At 57.5% G+C, this 16,342-nt stretch overlaps 1 protein-coding gene across 1 annotated transcript; it reads left to right on the top strand.

Moving 5' to 3' along the window:
- Positions 1–7,364: 7,364 nt before the first annotated feature.
- SEMA6C (semaphorin 6C) lies at positions 7,365–16,134 on the top strand (the record flags this gene model as incomplete). Its single annotated transcript, XM_081112342.1, is given in 19 exon segments — positions 7,365–7,482; positions 9,079–9,193; positions 9,414–9,477; positions 9,631–9,687; positions 10,032–10,133; positions 10,359–10,449; positions 10,651–10,770; positions 10,944–11,032; positions 11,359–11,576; positions 11,860–11,991; positions 12,272–12,424; positions 12,653–12,826; positions 13,118–13,264; positions 13,533–13,610; positions 13,735–13,790; positions 13,927–13,971; positions 14,321–14,416; positions 14,767–15,471; positions 15,474–16,134. Coding segments are annotated over 19 exon segments (2,835 nt in total). The 3' UTR covers positions 15,749–16,134.
- Between the last annotated feature and the right edge of the window lie 208 nt (positions 16,135–16,342).

A 16,342-nucleotide genomic window follows, 5' to 3' on the forward strand; every position in this document is an offset into this window, starting at 1 on the left:
CAGACAGGACCTTTTGCTACCCATGCTTCAGGCTCCATGCTCACCAAATAAAAGCTTTTGCTTAAGTTATGTTCCTCTTTGGGACATTTTTTATTTTCTTTCGCACCAAGCCAACTCCCACCAAGGTTTTCCCAAGATGTATCCACCATCTTTCTCTGTAGTCATCACAAAAAAAAATTTATTATCTTTTCTTTCATTTAGGAATTATGTTCAATGTAACTTTTGGTGTTTTTTTAAGACTTGGTATTGCTTTTTAATCATTTAGTACATGTAAGTCTTTTTAAAAAATATATTGTTATTGATTTCAGAGAGGAAAGAAGAGGGAGAGAGAGATAGAAATATCAGTAATGAGAGAGAATCATTGATTGGCTCCCTCCTGCTCACCCCACACCAGGGATTGAGCCCATAACCCGTAACCCGGGGTGCCCTGACTGGGAATCGAACCGTGACCTTCTGGTTCATAGGTTGACGCTCAACCACTGAGCCATGCCAGCCAGGCTAACTGTAAGTTTTGTTTGTGTGGGTTTTTTTTGTTGTTGTTGTTAATCCTCACTGGAGGATTTTTTTTTTCCCATCACTTTTTGGAGAGAGAATGGAAGGGAGAAAGGGGGAGAGAGAGACAGAGAGAAAGAGAGAGGAACATCCATGTGAGAGAGAGACATTGATTGGTTGCTTGCTGCATGTGCCCTGACCAGGGCTGGGGATCGAACCTGCAACCCAGGTACATCCCCTTGACCGGGAATCAAACCTGAGAATGACACTTTAACCACTGAGCACCGCTGACCAGGGTGATAAGTCTTGTTTTAATGCAAATAGATCAGCGGTTCTCAACCTGTGGGTCGCAACCCCTTTGGCGATCGAAGGACCCTTTCACAGGGGTCGCCTAAGACCATCCTGCATATCAGATATTTACATTACGATTCATAACAGTAGCAATATTACAGTTATGAAGTAGCAACGAAAATAATTTTATGGTTGGGTCATAACATGAGGAACTGTATTTAAAGGGCCAGACTGAAATAGATGGTCATTTTCTTAAAGACCAGGACCACATCCCAAGATCAATTGTACCTAAAATAAGTACTTCATACTTATTGGATTGAATTGAAATTTTAGTTGGGCTGTAAAACTTTAAATGAGTTACACCTTGATCCTCATTCATTAGTCTATTCAATGAGCACATATTTGAGTACTTAAGCCCTTGTTGGGATCTGAGGAGATTTCAACCTCTCTATATTTTCCCCCCAAAATATATTTTATTGATTTTTTACAGAGAGGAAGGAAGATGGATAGGATATAGAGAGTTAGAAACATTGATCAGCTGCCTCCTGCACACCTCCTCCTGGGGATGTGCCCACAACCAAGGTACATGCCCTTGACCAGAATCAAACCTGGGACCCTTCAATCTGCAGGCTGATGCTCTGTCCACTGAGCCAAACTGGTTAGGGATCAACCTCTATATTTTGAGGTGTCTTTCTCCAAAAACCTCTTTCCAGGCTTTAAAACAGCCCCCCTGGCCACTGAATTGTCTTAGACCCAAGACCCTTAGCAGTTAACCTTGTATATGTATTGTTCCATTATTTCTGATTCTGTTTATCTCACTGGTTTACCTGGCCTTCCATCCATGTCTCTGTTTCTGTGTTGTGTGTATGTATGTGTGTGAGTGTATGTATGGTTATATCTCTTGCTTCTTTGTGGTGGGGTTCAGCCCAGTTAGTGATGCTTTGCATCCTGATCTTAGTCCAGTAAAGACTGGCTAGATGTAGCAAACTCGTCTCTCCTTTCCTTCAGTCCAGGGAAGAAGATGTGGGGGCATGGAGGAAAGAGGTGCTCATTCAGATAAAACTACCCAAGAATGCCAATGTCTCCCAGGCCACCCACTATCCTGGGAATTTTGAGAACGTTTGTCTTGTGTCCCAGCCCCCACGCAGGGGAGAATCTTAGTAGGCAATACCAAGGTGGGAGCCAATCAGTGCTGTCTGAAGTAGCCTATTCTTCCTTCCCACTGACAGTCCCAGAATCAAAGGGTCGTTTGTTTGTTTATTCACTTATTTAATTTTAAACAGGGAGAGAAACATCAATTTGTTGCTCCACTTATTTATGCATTCATTGGTTATTTTTTTAATAATATTTTTAAATTGATTTTTAAGAGGAAGGTGGAGAGAGAGAGAGAGAGAGAGAGAGATTGAGAGAGAAACATCAATGATGAGAGAATCATGGATCGGCTGCCTCCTGCACACCCCCTACTGGGGAGGAGGGAATTGAGCCCGCAACCATGTCATGCGCTCTTGGCCTGAACCTAGGACCCTTGAGTCCCTTTAGTCCATAGGCCGCCGCTCTATTCACAGAGCCAAACTGACTAGGGCCGTTGGTTGATTCTTGTATGTGCCCCATGGGAAATCAAACCCACAGCCTTGGCATACCAGAAGGATGCTCTGGTTAGAGCATCCCAGCCAGGGCTAGAATCAAAGGGTCTTTATGGAAGGTGGGGATGAGGAAGGAGCAGTTTTCAGTTTTGCTGTTTGGAGGGATGTCCAGGGTTCTCTGAGGAAAGATGGGACATAACTAACCCTGTATTTGGGGACAGTAAGGCTATGTGGTATTGGGACAGCTGGTCACTTTTCCTCTGATTCTCTGACTTGGTTTGTCGTGATCTCCACATCTCTCTTCTTTTGGCTTTAGCCTGACTCACCTGTGTTCTTCCATCAACTAGTAGCCTGACTACCAGCCACTCTGGCATCCTGGCTCCTTAGGTCCTGGCTTAGTTGCCCAAGCTAGTCCTGTTGTGGCAGTAGAGGTGGGAGGGGAGGAGATGATGGGGACTAGGAAGACCTTCTTCCTGTCTCAGGCCTAAAGCCCTTGAGTGCATGCAGGCTTCCCTTATTGGGGTCAGGAGGAACCAGAGGAGGCACAGGGGGGGAAAAAAGAGGGTTGAGGTAAAAAAACAAAACAAAACAAAAAACTAGAGAAGACGAACAGAAAGTTGGCGGCGGGAGACTCCCCAGGGAGCAGGGTAGCCAAAGCCATTGTAGAGGAAAGGAGGGGAGGGAGGGTCCCGCCGGCTCTGACAGCCTAGCCCGGCTGAGGTCCCTGGGTTTCTGGTCGCCTCCCAGCGGCTCTTTCTTTCCAGGGCCTCTCTGCGTTAAGACGTGTGACCCCTCCTCTGTCTGGCTCTCGGCAGTAGCCCGGGGTCTCTTCAGCTCCAGCTTGGCTTTGGTCTCCAGCTCAGCTCCCGGCCTGGCCTCTCACTGGGCGGTGCTCCGGGAGCCCCGCCCCCGAGGAGGCCTATTGGTGGGAATGTGTCGAGGAGGCGGGGTCTAGACAGCCTGCGAGAGCCCGATTAGTTGCGGCGAACTCGAGGCGGACCGGAGGCGGGTCCGACCGGGAGGCGGGAGGGGCTGCTGGGGCCCGGCCCAGACCTCCCGGCGGTCGCATTGTTTTCCTCCGCGGACCCGCGGCGGGATTGGGGGCTGCGACTGGGCTTGCGGGACTGGACAGCGCCCGGGAATCCAGATCCAAGCTCCGTCCAACCCGTACGCTCATCACACCTCGCCAGAACCCCAACGACGGATCGCGAAGTCGGCGCGGTGCGGGGCCGCTGCCCTCCCGCTGCCCTCTCGACCCCGCTAGCTCGGATCTCGGAGCAAGTACCCAGGAACTGGGACAGGGCTGCAGGGAGGCAGGGAGGACTGGGCGCGGCTGGCTGGAGGCAAGATTCCTAAGTGCGCGAGGCACCCGGGAGATGCCAGTGCGCGGTGTGCCTGGCTGGCGGAGAGGGTCGGTGGAGTTGGGGTGCGCGGAGGGGGCTGTAGAGCGCGTCACTGTACGGTCGGCGCAGGGTCTGGGCGCCTCTGCCGACCGAGTCCTGTCTCCTGAATTGGGGAGCGCGAAGATGGGTGATTTGAGGCGCGCACTGTGCGGAGGGTGGAAAACCTGGTCCTTGCCTCCCCATCAGAGAAACTAAGGCTCCGTGACCCGCGTAAAACCAGGTCCTCTTGATGCCCCTGCGAGGATGGGAAGGGGGGGACGTGTCGTTTCGGACTTGGTGTCACGGCTGCACCTCTGTCCTTGGGCTTACACCGCCCAAGGGGTTGGCCCCCGCACAGTGTCGGGGAATGGGGTCCTCCAGAAACATCAGTCCCAGAGCCATCTCCTTCCCGCACCCCACTCTGTCCGGGGCTTTGTTAGACATAGGTCTCCCGAGGAGGAGAGACGAGCTGGTGACTGCCTCCTAGCCTGCCGACCCGGGTCGGCGCTGGCCCCGGACCCGCCCTCGTCGGTTCCCAGCCTCTGACCCTGTTTCCCTGGCCTCGGAGACCCGCCTCTGCTCCCCCACCCCCGCTTCCATCCCTGCTTGGTCTGCGCTTGCAGGCCCCTCCAGCCCCTCCTCCCGCTAACGTGGCTCTGGGACCCGGTCCCGGCCCAGACTCTGCTACCCGCCCCTCTCGGAGCCTCGGATCCAGTGAGGGGGAGACACGTCGAGCCCCTGGCCCCGGGCCCACCGATGCGAGGCGATGGACACCTGGGTTGTCCTCGTTGGGGGCTGGGCGGGAGGGAGGGTAGGTGTGAGCTGGGGGCTGAGAGCTGAGGGTGGGGAAATGCCTTGGAGGTGCGAACGCGTCTGTTCCGCGAGGCTCCTCGGCGCGCCCCCCCCCCCCCCCCCAGAGGAAGGTGGACTGGGGCGGGCGGCCAGCCGGAGGGCTTCCTGCTATTGTCCCCAGCCCGGTCTCCCCTTCTCCATCTCGTCCCCAGCCCCCGCTAGACTCTGGCTTTGACCTCGGCCACTCCCCAGAGGTGGCTTCGGGGCCAGGAGAGGAGAGAAAGGCTGTTTCCTCTTTCCAGCAAGGGAAGAGGAGGGGGAGAAAAGACGGCCAGGCCTCCCCCAGTCGCCTCTGATGGGGGTATGGAGCAGCTGGGATTGGTCCCAGCAGGATAAGCCTGTCCCCAGGCTGCTCAGATGCTGCTCCCCCAAAACAGCTAAGGAAAGCCCTCTTAAAGCTATGTCATAGTTAAGTCTAGGGGCCCATGCAAAGGCCAACCAAGTGTTTTCAGAGGCTGGACCGAGGTGGGGGGTGGGGTGGAAGGAGATTGGGTGAGAGGGAGGCATGGCCTGCTCGCTCAGGGAAGAAGGAAGGGGATGGGGATGCCTGATATCAACATTTTGCCTAGAAATGAAGAGCATGTAAATGAGATGCAAATTAGCCTCTATTGTCCCCAGCTAGGGCGCTTTTGCTAAGAAGGCTGCTGGATTCTGAGGGTTTTAGCGTGGAAGTGGTCATCATGCCCCACAAACTCTCCCAGTTACCTCTTTCCCAAGACTGGTCCTGCAGTTTCAGCAGTTTCTGACTAGGAGCCAGCCCCAGCCCCTGCCCTCACATCTCTGGGCATGAAGCTGCCAGCACCTTCGTAACCAAGCTCAATGTCAACACACACACACACACACACACACACACACACACACACACACACACCAGCATCTCTATCCTAGTCACACTAGACTTCTGAATATTCACATTTACTTTTAAGGGATGTGGTAAGGAGGTGTAGTAACACAGTCTCTTCCCTCCTCTGTCCCTCCTTCCATCAGGTCAAAGGTCTTCTATCCTCAAACCCCAACAGCAGTCATCACCCAGGTAAGGAAAGGTGATGAGGGCGGGGGATGGAAGCTAGCATGGCCTGGGCGCAGGCAGAGAGAGGGTCTGGATGTTCTCCCCACTTGCCACAGATCAAAGTTGTTTCCTGGGTGAAGATACTTGTTGCCCAGGGCAACTTGGGGCGGGGGCAGGAGGGTAAGGATAGGAGACAATCTGTGTCCCTCCCTACCTCTTCCCCTGGGAGTCCCAGCATCCAGAAACGTGGTGGAAGTGTGGGGGAGGGAGACTTGGCTTTTTAGCGCCAGAGGGTCGTTAGCTAGCTGACTGCTCTGCCTCCGGGGAGGGGGGTCATCTAGGCGTTACTACCTCTTCCCTCCTCGAGCTCTCTCGAGACCCCATCTGACGTCAATCTCCCCATCAGTGACGCTGGAGTGGGGGTGGGTACACTTGGGTCCTGGCTCCAAGAGTGGAATTGCTGAGGAGATGGAATGGGCTGGGCCTGGAAGCTCGGGGGGCATGGCAGGATGGGCAGCTAAGGACTGTAAAAGGTAGCTGTCTGTCCACAAAAGAAAGGATTCTCACCCTTTCTGACCTGATTTCTGGAACCTGCTCAGACCCTTACTTCAATTTCAGGGGAGGCAGGGAGTTGGTGTACACCTCCCACTGTGGGTCAGAGAGGGGAGGCTGATGGGTGGGAAGGGAGGTTGTCTCACCATCCCTCCCACCCTGCCCTTCTTTCCCTGGACTATGATTGCCTGCCTGTCATTGAATAATTTATATTTCCATTTTGAGGTAGCCCGAAGGGGGAAGGAAGAGAAAGAGGGACATGTGCAGCCATTTCTCCTCACCAGTGTAGTCCCTTCTATCCCTGGCTCCTCACAGGGGGTGTGTCTGCACTTCCCCCTCCCCCCATTAAGTAGAAGCACTGGTTCTTAGGAGCCGGGAGGGAGCAGGGGGATAGAGAGGCTGGGAAGGGGCACAGTGGTCGGGCAGACAGCTGCAGCCAGAGCTAAATTTAGCCTCTGATCTGGCTTTGATGCAGATTCATTTTTGGCTAAGACAGCAGCAACTCCCCTCACTCCCCCCCTCCCCCCCCAGCTTCTCCCTAGCAATGGGGAGGGCCCCTGAAACATGAGTTTAGACCCGGACAATGACCCTTAGGCTGCCTTCCCCAACTGTGCTCTTCCTCAACCCTAAAGAGGACAGTGGCTATCTCACAGCCGCCTCTGCCCGGGCTCAGTGCCTGTGGTGCTTCCAGGGTGCCCTGGGGGTCTGAAATGTAGGGGGAGTCAGACATGGTGCCCTCTTCCTCCTCCCAGTGCCAAGGAGTCACTATTTATAATTTTAAGGCTTTAGTGTCTAATTATAGCTGGGAAGGGGTTAGCAAGAGGGGGGCCAGGAGGTGTCATCTACTGAATGTCCCAGGCCCGGTCTGGAGTGAGGATAGGCTGAGTGAGAAGGCTGGGAGGGGAGCGGGTGTCCTGTCCTTACCTGGGGTCATGCAGGCAGGCCTCGCACCAGCCAGCCTGGGCCGGTTGGAGAGGGTAGGGCCTTGAGTGACAGTGACAGTTGGTTGGAGGAAGGCAGTGCCAGAGAGAGGGTTCTTTCCCCCATTCCCTAGGGTCTTCTGGGGATAGACCAGGGGGAGGAGCCTGCCTGCTTCCAGGGTGGAGAGAATTGGGCCCTGCCCCCACTGTTCTCTGTGTCCTCTTTCAGGGCCAGCATATGGGTGAGGGGGCACCCCCTGGGGCCTGAGCTGCCCCGCACAGGATGCCCCGCGCCCCCTACTTCATGCCCTTGCTGCTCCTGCTGCTGCTGCTCTCACTTCCCCACACCCAGGCCACCTTTCCCCGGGATCCCCTCCCTCTGCTGACCTCTGACCTGCAAGGTGAGTGCCCAGTACCACACTCTTGGGGTGTGAGCTTAGGAATTAGACACTGAGGCCCGGCCGGCATAGCTCAGTGGTTGAGTGTTGACCTATGAACCCGGAGATCACGATTTGATTCCCATTCAAGCCACATGCCCGGGTTGCAGACTAGATCCCCAGTGTGGGGCGTGCAGAAGGCAGCCGATCAATGATTCTCTCTCATCATTGATGTTTCTATTTCTCTCTCCCTTCCTCTCTGAACTCAATAAAAAATAAATAAAAAATTAAAATAAACACTGAGACCTATGTGTGGGAGGCAAGGTGCAGGAAGGCTCCCAGCCCCAGTGAAGCTCAGAGCCTGACCAGCAAAGCGGAGCAAACAGATAAAGAGAGCTGGCACCTCACTTCAGTCACTTCTCATTCCTGGGCCAACTTTCTTCACTTTGAGGCAGCATCGTAGGGTGGTTGAGAACATGGCTCTCAGCCAGGCCAAACCTGAACAGGTGGGAACCCTGCTAAGTTGCTCACTAGCTATGTGACCTTGCTCTAGTACTTTACCCTTCTTTGCCTCCGTCTCCTCATCTGCAAAGCGCAGATAATAGTATTCCACCTCACAGAGTTATTTAGGGATTAAATTAGGTAGTGCGTGTAAAGTGCAAGGGCTATCTGGCACAAAGTGAATGCTTTCTACATGTTTACCATTATCATTAGCTACAAAAGGCAGGCTTGGGACTAGTTCAGTGGTTCCCAGTACCTTTCACGTCCCCCTCCAGCACTTGTACCAATACTATTACTAAGCCCATGTCCTACTGTGAGGGAGTCCATAAACCCACTTTTTCTGAGAATTTTATCTATTTCAGGTTCCTGTTTAGAGTAATTTTAAGGATGAAGGAACTGCACTCGGGTTATTGGGAATAACTACTAGGGGAGAGATAAGATAGCAACCACTTATCTGTGCCAGACACAGTTCTAAGCACTATGCAAATGTTAAACCATCTCCTCCTGAACGCTAGACTCCCTTTGAGTACTGATGACTGTGATTTCCATGATCAGGTCAGGTGAGTGCTGTAGTTGGTCAGAGGAGGCAGAAACCTTGGAGTGCTGAGGTGGCCTGTGAGGGGCCTTGAGGGAAGGGTGCAAAGAGAGGTCTGGGAGAAATGGGTGAGTAAACACACCAGAATGGACAGAGTACATTGTGGACACAAAAGAGAATCACTAGCCCTAAGGCAGCACCAAGAAGGGACTGGGCTCAGCTCTGGAGCCTGACAGCTGAATCCGGGTACCTGTTGCTTCCAAGGTAAATGAGCTATGCAAATTCCATAATGTCTTTAAGCCTCAAGCTACTCATCTGTAAAATGGGACCACCATTAGTACCTACCTCATAGGGTTGTTGTATTGCGACAATGCACCTAAGATGCTAACACAGAGTTTGGCAGAGGTTAAGTGCTCAGAGTTAGCTGGTATTATTTTTCTTAATAGGTTACTTAATTAATGCCTCAAAACTCATCTCACATATCCACTGTGTCCGTGGCTGGGTTTCATCTGGTTGGAGAGGGTGTTGAGGGAGTTTGTCAGCTCTTGGCTGGCTCTCAGCACCCACCTCTCTGTGCCTTCCAGGTACTTCCCCATTATCCTGGTTCCGGGGCCTGGAGGATGATGCTGTGGTTGCAGAACTTGGGCTGGACTTCCAGAAATTTCTGACCTTGAACCGGACCTTGCTAGTGGCTGCCCGGTAAACTAGCAGCGGCACAGTTGCGGGGCTGACACACATGCTCCTGGGACATGGACATGCTGGGACCCAGAGCACACATGCCAAATGGAGGAAGGGGGAGGGTAGAGAGCAGGAGGTTCGCACTGCTTGTCCCTGAGCAGCTGAACGTGGACGAGGGTAGGAAAAGGAGCTCAGGTGGGTGCCGTGGCTTGTCTCTGATCCTCTTTACCTGTCTCCTCAGGGATCATGTTTTCTCCTTCGATCTACAAGCTCAAGAAGAAGGGGAGGGACTGGTGCCCAACAAGGTGAGGGGCTGGTTGGGAGGAGGTGCACACAGAGATGAGGCTGGGGAGGGTCTAATGGGAGCCAAGGGGGCGGGAAAAAGAATCCAAAAGAAGCACAATGTAGGCGGGGTGCAGGCTGCCCCACGATTTTCCCCCTCCCGATTCTCCCTTCAGTATCTAACATGGAGGAGCCAGGACATGGAGAACTGCGCTGTGCGGGGGAAGCTGACGGTGAGGAGGGGAGGGAGAATCTGCGGGAGGAGATCACCCTGCCTCCAGGCTCTGCCCTAGCAGTCTCGCACTGTGCCCATTTCCTACCCACTCCCTCATCTCAGGACCCAGAGGAAAATGTGCAGGAAAGAGAATGAATGGTGTTTAGCTTCTTTCACTGCTTCACAAAAAAGAAAAGTGAGGCGCCAATGAAGGACCTGCCCAGGCCAAGGGCTAGTGAATAGCTTAGTTGGAACTTTACCCCACGTTGATCTGACTGTTCAAGGGGAGTGGACTTACTTCCTGTGACCCCCTGTCCCAGTCCCAGGGACCCTGTCACTGACATAGAGGCTTGTGCTCTCTAGGACGAGTGCTACAACTACATTCGTGTTCTCGTTCCCTCGGACTCGCAGACACTCCTTGCTTGTGGAACGAACTCATTCAGCCCCGTGTGCCGCAGTTATGGGGTACAAAGGCGAGAGTGCGGGGGTCAGGATGGGTATGGGAGGAAAACTCAAGTGGACAGTTTGTTGCGGACAGACCAGTGGGGGTGGGGGAATGGGAGTGCCCAGGGTTCAGGGGTCCAGTCCAGAAGGGGTGGGGGAAGGAAGCAAGGGGACATGAGGAAGTAGGCGATGGAGCCTGACTCTAAGACCCCAAGGGTTCCAAGAACCTGTTCCCTCTGTTTCCAGATAACTTCGCTGCAGCAGGAGGGTGAGGAGCTGAGTGGGCAGGCTCGATGCCCCTTTGATGCCACCCAGTCCAACGTAGCTGTCTTTGCAGGTGAGCACCTGAGCATGCGAGAAGCAGGCATGTGGCTGGAGGGAGCTCCCACCTTAGCCCCTCTCCCAATTTGGTCTTTCCCCCCATGCTCCTGAATGGAGGGCTGGGGTAGAGGCCAGAGTCAGACTGAGGTAGGGGTGTGGAAGGCCCAAGAAGAGCCAGAATGCAGATCCTCTGACTCCACCCTACCCCTCCCTCCAGAGGGCAGCCTGTATTCAGCCACAGCTGCAGATTTCCAGGCCAGTGACGCTGTAGTTTACAGAAGCCTTGGCCCTCAGCCCCCACTCCGCTCAGCCAAGTACGACTCCAAGTGGCTCCGAGGTCAGGGCGGGCCTGGGGGAGGGAGGCTGCTCTTGGGGAGGAGGTGCATGGGGCGGACCCTGGCAGGGAGCAGGCAGTGTCCATGTATGCAGACGGGAGAGGCTGCATGGGGCCAGGAGTTTCTGAGCAGGTACTGATACTCTTCCCTACCCTTTCCTGTCACTCCCCCTCAGAGCCACACTTTGTCCATGCCTTGGAGCATGGAGACCATGTCTACTTCTTCTTCCGAGAGGTCTCCGTGGAGGACACCCGGCTGGGGAGGGTAAGGAGGTGGTGGGCACCTGGGGTGGGTAGCTGAGGGTTCTGCTGGATCCTGTGAAGGCAGAGTCAGGGGACAGCTCCTGAGCCTGGTCTCCACAATGCAATCCCCTAGACTCTGGGCCCCCAAGTTGGAGTACCCCTAGCGCTCTGCCCCATATCCTGCTGTGTCCCTCATCCTTCACCCAGAATGACCTCGTGCAGCATACCCTTCCTGCTCCATCCCTGACATGTGTGTCCTGGTGCTCTAACTCACTGCATTCCTCTCATCTCGCTGGCCCTGAGGTTGTCTCTCACTGTTCTCCCTTGTCCCCGACTGTCCCCCTTCAGGTACAGTTCTCCCGTGTGGCCCGTGTGTGTAAGCGTGACATGGGCGGCTCACCGCGGGCCTTGGACCGTCATTGGACATCCTTCCTGAAGCTTCGGCTCAACTGCTCTGTCCCTGGGGATGCCACCTTCTATTTTGACGTCTTACAGGCCTTGACTGGGCCTGTGAACTTGTATGGCCGCCCTGCTCTCTTTGGGGTCTTCAGCACCCAGACCAATAGGTTGGTATTAGACTAACCAGTGTGGCCCAGCCTGTCCCCTGCCCCACCAGCATCCAAGCGCCTCTTTCAAAGTTTACTGATGGCGTCAGTGAGGGGATATTCCATTCAAAACCAGTGGCTGTTTTGCCCATCCTTTTTCTCCTAGCATGGCATCCAGGGCACCCCACCCTCTCAGGCTCTGCCCCCTAATAGGATGCATGAAGGGTAGCTGCCACGTCTTACCTGGGAGGAGCTGTGCTGTCTCTTCTAACACCTAGCCCGCATCCTTTTCTGGCTTCCTCAGCATCCCTGGCTCTGCAGTCTGTGCCTTCTACCTGGATGATATTGAACGTGGGTTTGAGGGCAAGTTCAAGGAGCAGAGGAGTTCGGATGGGGCCTGGACCCCTGTGTCTGAGGACAGGGTCCCCTCCCCCAGGTACCCAGGATGGGGTGGGTTTTGTGGGTCAGAATCAAGCAGTGTCTGCTCTTAAAATGGGGTTGTAAGGAAAGGGAAAGGTGTCCAGTGCCTGGGGAGGAGGCTGTGGTGTGTTGGCAGTGGGACTGGCAAGCTGCAGCTGGGAAGGGAAGCAGTGGTCTGAGTGTGTGGAGGGGAAGCAAGGGCTACCCGTCATGTTTCGGAGCAGCGTGTGTGGGCAGCACAGAGCCTACGTCCCAGCTCCCTGCCCTAAGGCTGCCCCTTCCCATGTGCCCACCAGGCCAGGATCCTGTGCAGGAGTGGGTGTAGCTGCCTTATTCCCCTCTTCTCGAGATCTCCCTGATGATGTCCTGACTTTCATCAAGGCTCACCCACTGCTGGACCCCACTGTGCCACCTGCCACCCACCAGCCTCTCCTTACCCTCACCAGCAGGTATGGGGCTAAAAAAAAACAGACCACTACCCTCCCATCTCAGCCACTCCCCTTCTCTGACCCCACCAGGTAAATCACAGTGGCGGGAGGAAGTACCCTTGAAAGTGGAAGGGAAGGGAAACGCTGGGTTGGGGAAGGACCCAGGAGTGGGGACCAGGACACATGGGCTGTCCTTGGAGCACCAAGCTTCCACTAGCGGGTGCCCTGACCTCAGGCTTACTTCTCCAGGGCCCTGCTGACCCAGGTAGCTGTGGATGGCACGGCTGGTCCCTATCGTAACACCACAGTCCTGTTCCTTGGCTCCAATGATGGAACAGTGCTGAAGGTGCTGCCCCCGGGGGGACAATCTGGAGGCCGGGAGCCCATCCTGTTGGAAGAGATCAATGCCTACAGCCCCTCCCGGTGAGGACATGAGGCCTTTGGCGGGCGGGCGGCCTGCAGAACAGGAATGGGATGTGAGATGGTAGATGGGGATGTGGGAATGGGGTGGGAGCGCCAACATTGGCTTCTATAGGGCAGAAGCTACGGCGTAGAGAGGGGCTTGGTGAGAAGCCGGACAGTGCGGTGGGGCAGGGTGGGCACTCAGGCACATCACCATGAGCCATACTTAGTTGCTTGTGCCTCTCACCACGTTCAGGGGAAGAAGAACCTCACCAGGCCTGCCCCTCTTTGATTCCTTTGGCCTCACCCTAGGTGCAGTGGGAAGCGGGCGGCCCAAACAGCACGGCAGGTGATAGGACTGGAGCTGGACACTGAAGGTCACAGGCTCTTTGTGGCTTTTTCTGGCTGCATCATCTACCTCCCTCTCAGCCGGTGTGCCCGGCATGGAGCCTGTCGGAGGTGAGAGGGGCCTGAGGCCGGGCCCTGCCTGGGTGGGCTCCCTGGGCCGGCAGGAACTCTGGAATACAGGGGGTGGTTGGTGGGGAGATGCCTCCAGCATTCTGCAGGGGCACAGGAACTAGGGTCTGGAATAGGGTTTGGGCCGGATAGGACGGGAATACTGGGCTAAAAGCCTTCTGTAGGCCAGGGTGAGAGTAGAAGAGGCAGGTGAATGGAATGTGATTAGAATGGAGAAGGTCCCAGCCTCACATGACTCAGTTTCCCGTAGGAGCTGTCTGGCTTCTCAGGACCCATACTGTGGATGGCATAGCTCCAGGGGCTGTGTGGATATCAGGGGACCTCGTGGGTAAGTGAGGGGCTCCCGGGTCTCCTAAGGAGAAAGTTCCCACCATAAGGGAGGAAGCTGAGGGCCCGGGTGGGGGGTGGGGCAAGATGTACAACTGCACTGAGTCACCGCCATGTCCTCCTAGGACTGATGTGGATCCAGCTGGGAACCAGGAATCCATGGAGCACGGTGACTGCCAAGGTAAACGGAAGCGGAGGCCGCAGCTCCAGCCATAGCTGCACGTGGCTCTGAGGGCCACGGATACTGTTCCTTCTGCGAAAATCCCTGTTCATGAAGCTTTCTCCAGCCCCCATCTTTGCCCTCTGTCCCTTCACAGACGGAGCCACCGGGAGTCAGTCTGGCACAGGGAACTCTGCTTATGGTGAGTCTTGTCCCAACTTCACTTCCCTCACTCATCCCACACTCACTCAAGTCTGTGCCCATGGCAGCAGCAGACCAGCACCCTGGACACCCGGAGAGAGTCATAGGACAGGGTTGGCATCTTCCAAATACCCAGCAGATAGCTCGGTGGTGGGCACGCGATAGGGTGCTTAATCGTTTGAACACATAACTGAACGTCCTGCATGGTGAGCCCTTCCCCGCAGCCCAAGGAAACTAGAGACTGGAGTTCTGGGCCTTTGGGTGCCAACTGGGGGCGGCGGGAGAACTGCTCCGTGGGTGTCAGTGGAGAGCAGGAGCCTCACTGGCTCTGACCTGGTCTCTGTCACCAGTGCTTCTGGGTCCTGGCCCTTCCCCCGAGACCCCCAGCCCCCCCAGTGAAGCCCACCCCCGGCCCCAGGCTTCCACCCTTGGAGCTCACACTCAGGGTAAGGGGGCCGGCTGGGAGGGACAGGAGTGCCGTGTGGGGCTGCCGGTTCTGGAAGAATCCCAAGCCCTTTAGCGTCCGTGTCTGGTGCTCACTAATGCCTGTTCGGAGCCTCCGCGCCCCACAGGTGGGCATCGGCCCCGCCTCCTCCCGCTGGGGCAGCTTGGCAGTTGCTCTTGTCTTGGCTGCAGGGGCCGGAGCTGGGATGGGGACCCCCCAGCCCGGGCGCCAGCTTGTGTCTGCGGGGGGGGTGACGGGCCAGGCTGGAGGGTCGGGGAGGACCCGGGGAAACCTGCACCTTGCCGCCCAGCCCTCCGGCCGCTCAGCCTCCTCCTCCCTATCGGTTGGCAGGCGTGCGCCGCGACCTCCCCGCAGCCTCGGCCGCCCGCTCGGTGCCCATCCCGCTGCTCCTGGCCTGTGTGGCCGCGGCCTTCGCCCTGGGCGCCCTGGTCTCCGGCCTGCTGGTCTCCTGCGCTTGTCGCCGCGCCCACCGACATCGGAGCAAGGACCTGGAGACGCCCGGGCTCCCGCGCCCCCTCTCCCTCCGCAGCCTGGCCCGGTTGCACGGGCCGGGCCCGGAGCCGCCGCCGCCCGCCAAGGACGGAGACCCCTCGCCGCCGCCCCAGCTCTACACCACCTTCCTGCCTCCGCCCGAGGCCGGGTCCCCGCCGGACCTCGCCTGCCTGCCCACCCCGGAGTCCACGCCCGAGCTGCCGGCCAAGCGCCTCCGCTCCGCGGGGGGCCCCTGGGAGTGGAACCAGAACGGGAACAACGCCACCGAGGCCCCCGGCCCCGCGCGCGGGAACGCGGCCGGCGGCTCGGCGCCCCGCGTGCTGGTGAGGCCGCCGCCGCGCGGCTGCCCGGGGCGGGCGGTGGAGGTGACGACCCTGGAGGAGCTGCTGCGCCACCTGCACGCCCCGCCGCCGGCCCCGCGGGCGCTGCCCCTGGAGCCCGCCCCGGCCCCCGCCCCCGCCCCCGCCCGGCCGGCCGGCTCCCGCCTCCTGCCCCGCGAATGCGCGCACCCCCTGCGGCTGGACGTGCCCCCGGACGGGCAGTGCCCGAGGCCCCCGGCCGGCCGGCCCCCGCTCCCCGGCTCGGGGTGGGCGGCAGCCGGAGGCCGCCCTTCTCCTCCCACCGGGCGCCCCCCGCCCTGCTCACTCGCGTGCCCTCGGGGGGCCTCTCCCGGGACTCGGGGAGACACCTGTACCTGGGCCGCCCCGAGGGCTACCGGGGCCGCACCCTGAAGAGAGTGGACCTGCAGAAGCCCCGGTCGCCCCCGGTCGCGCCCCCCGCCCCGCTGGCCGTCCCCGGCGGCAGCCATTTTAACTTGTGAAGGAAGCCGCGAGCGGACCGGCCTCCCAGGATAGGCCCCGCCCCGCCCCACACCTGCGGCCTTCCCGGACCCGAGGCGCCGGGCCCGCCCGCCTCGGGCTTATTTATTGACTGTCTTCCCCGCTGTCCCCTCGAGAGCGGCGCGGGGGACGGAGCCTGCCCCTCAGCGAGCCAGCTTTCCTGGAGGGCCCGGCCCGCCCCGCCCCGCTCCCCTCCCTCAGCCGAGCTGCCTTAACTCGCCCTCTGGGCTTCCTCCCCGGCTGGGCCCCGGGCGGGCCGCAGGCGGACGGACGGACGGGGCTGGGGCCACGCGCGTCGTGACTGATCCTCGGACCTCCTGGGAGGGCCTCCTACCGTGTAGGAGCCTTCGCTCCCCAATACAGCTGTTCCCCGAGCCGCCGCTTCATTCCCGCGCCGGGGTGGGGGTGGGGGGGTAGAGGGCGGGGGGCGGGGGGCTCCCTCCCGGCGCCTTCGCCCCTGCATCTTCGGCCTCCCGAGTAATGGGGTGGCTGCAGTCCCACCGGGGTTCATCAGGAAAGGTTTCCTCAAGATTAGAAAAAAAAAAAGGGGGGGGGCGGTGGCTCCGGGCCCAGGA

This window comes from Myotis nattereri (genome assembly GCF_964212035.1).
Source record: "Myotis nattereri genome assembly, chromosome: 18".
Lineage (NCBI taxonomy): Eukaryota > Metazoa > Chordata > Mammalia > Chiroptera > Vespertilionidae > Myotis > Myotis nattereri.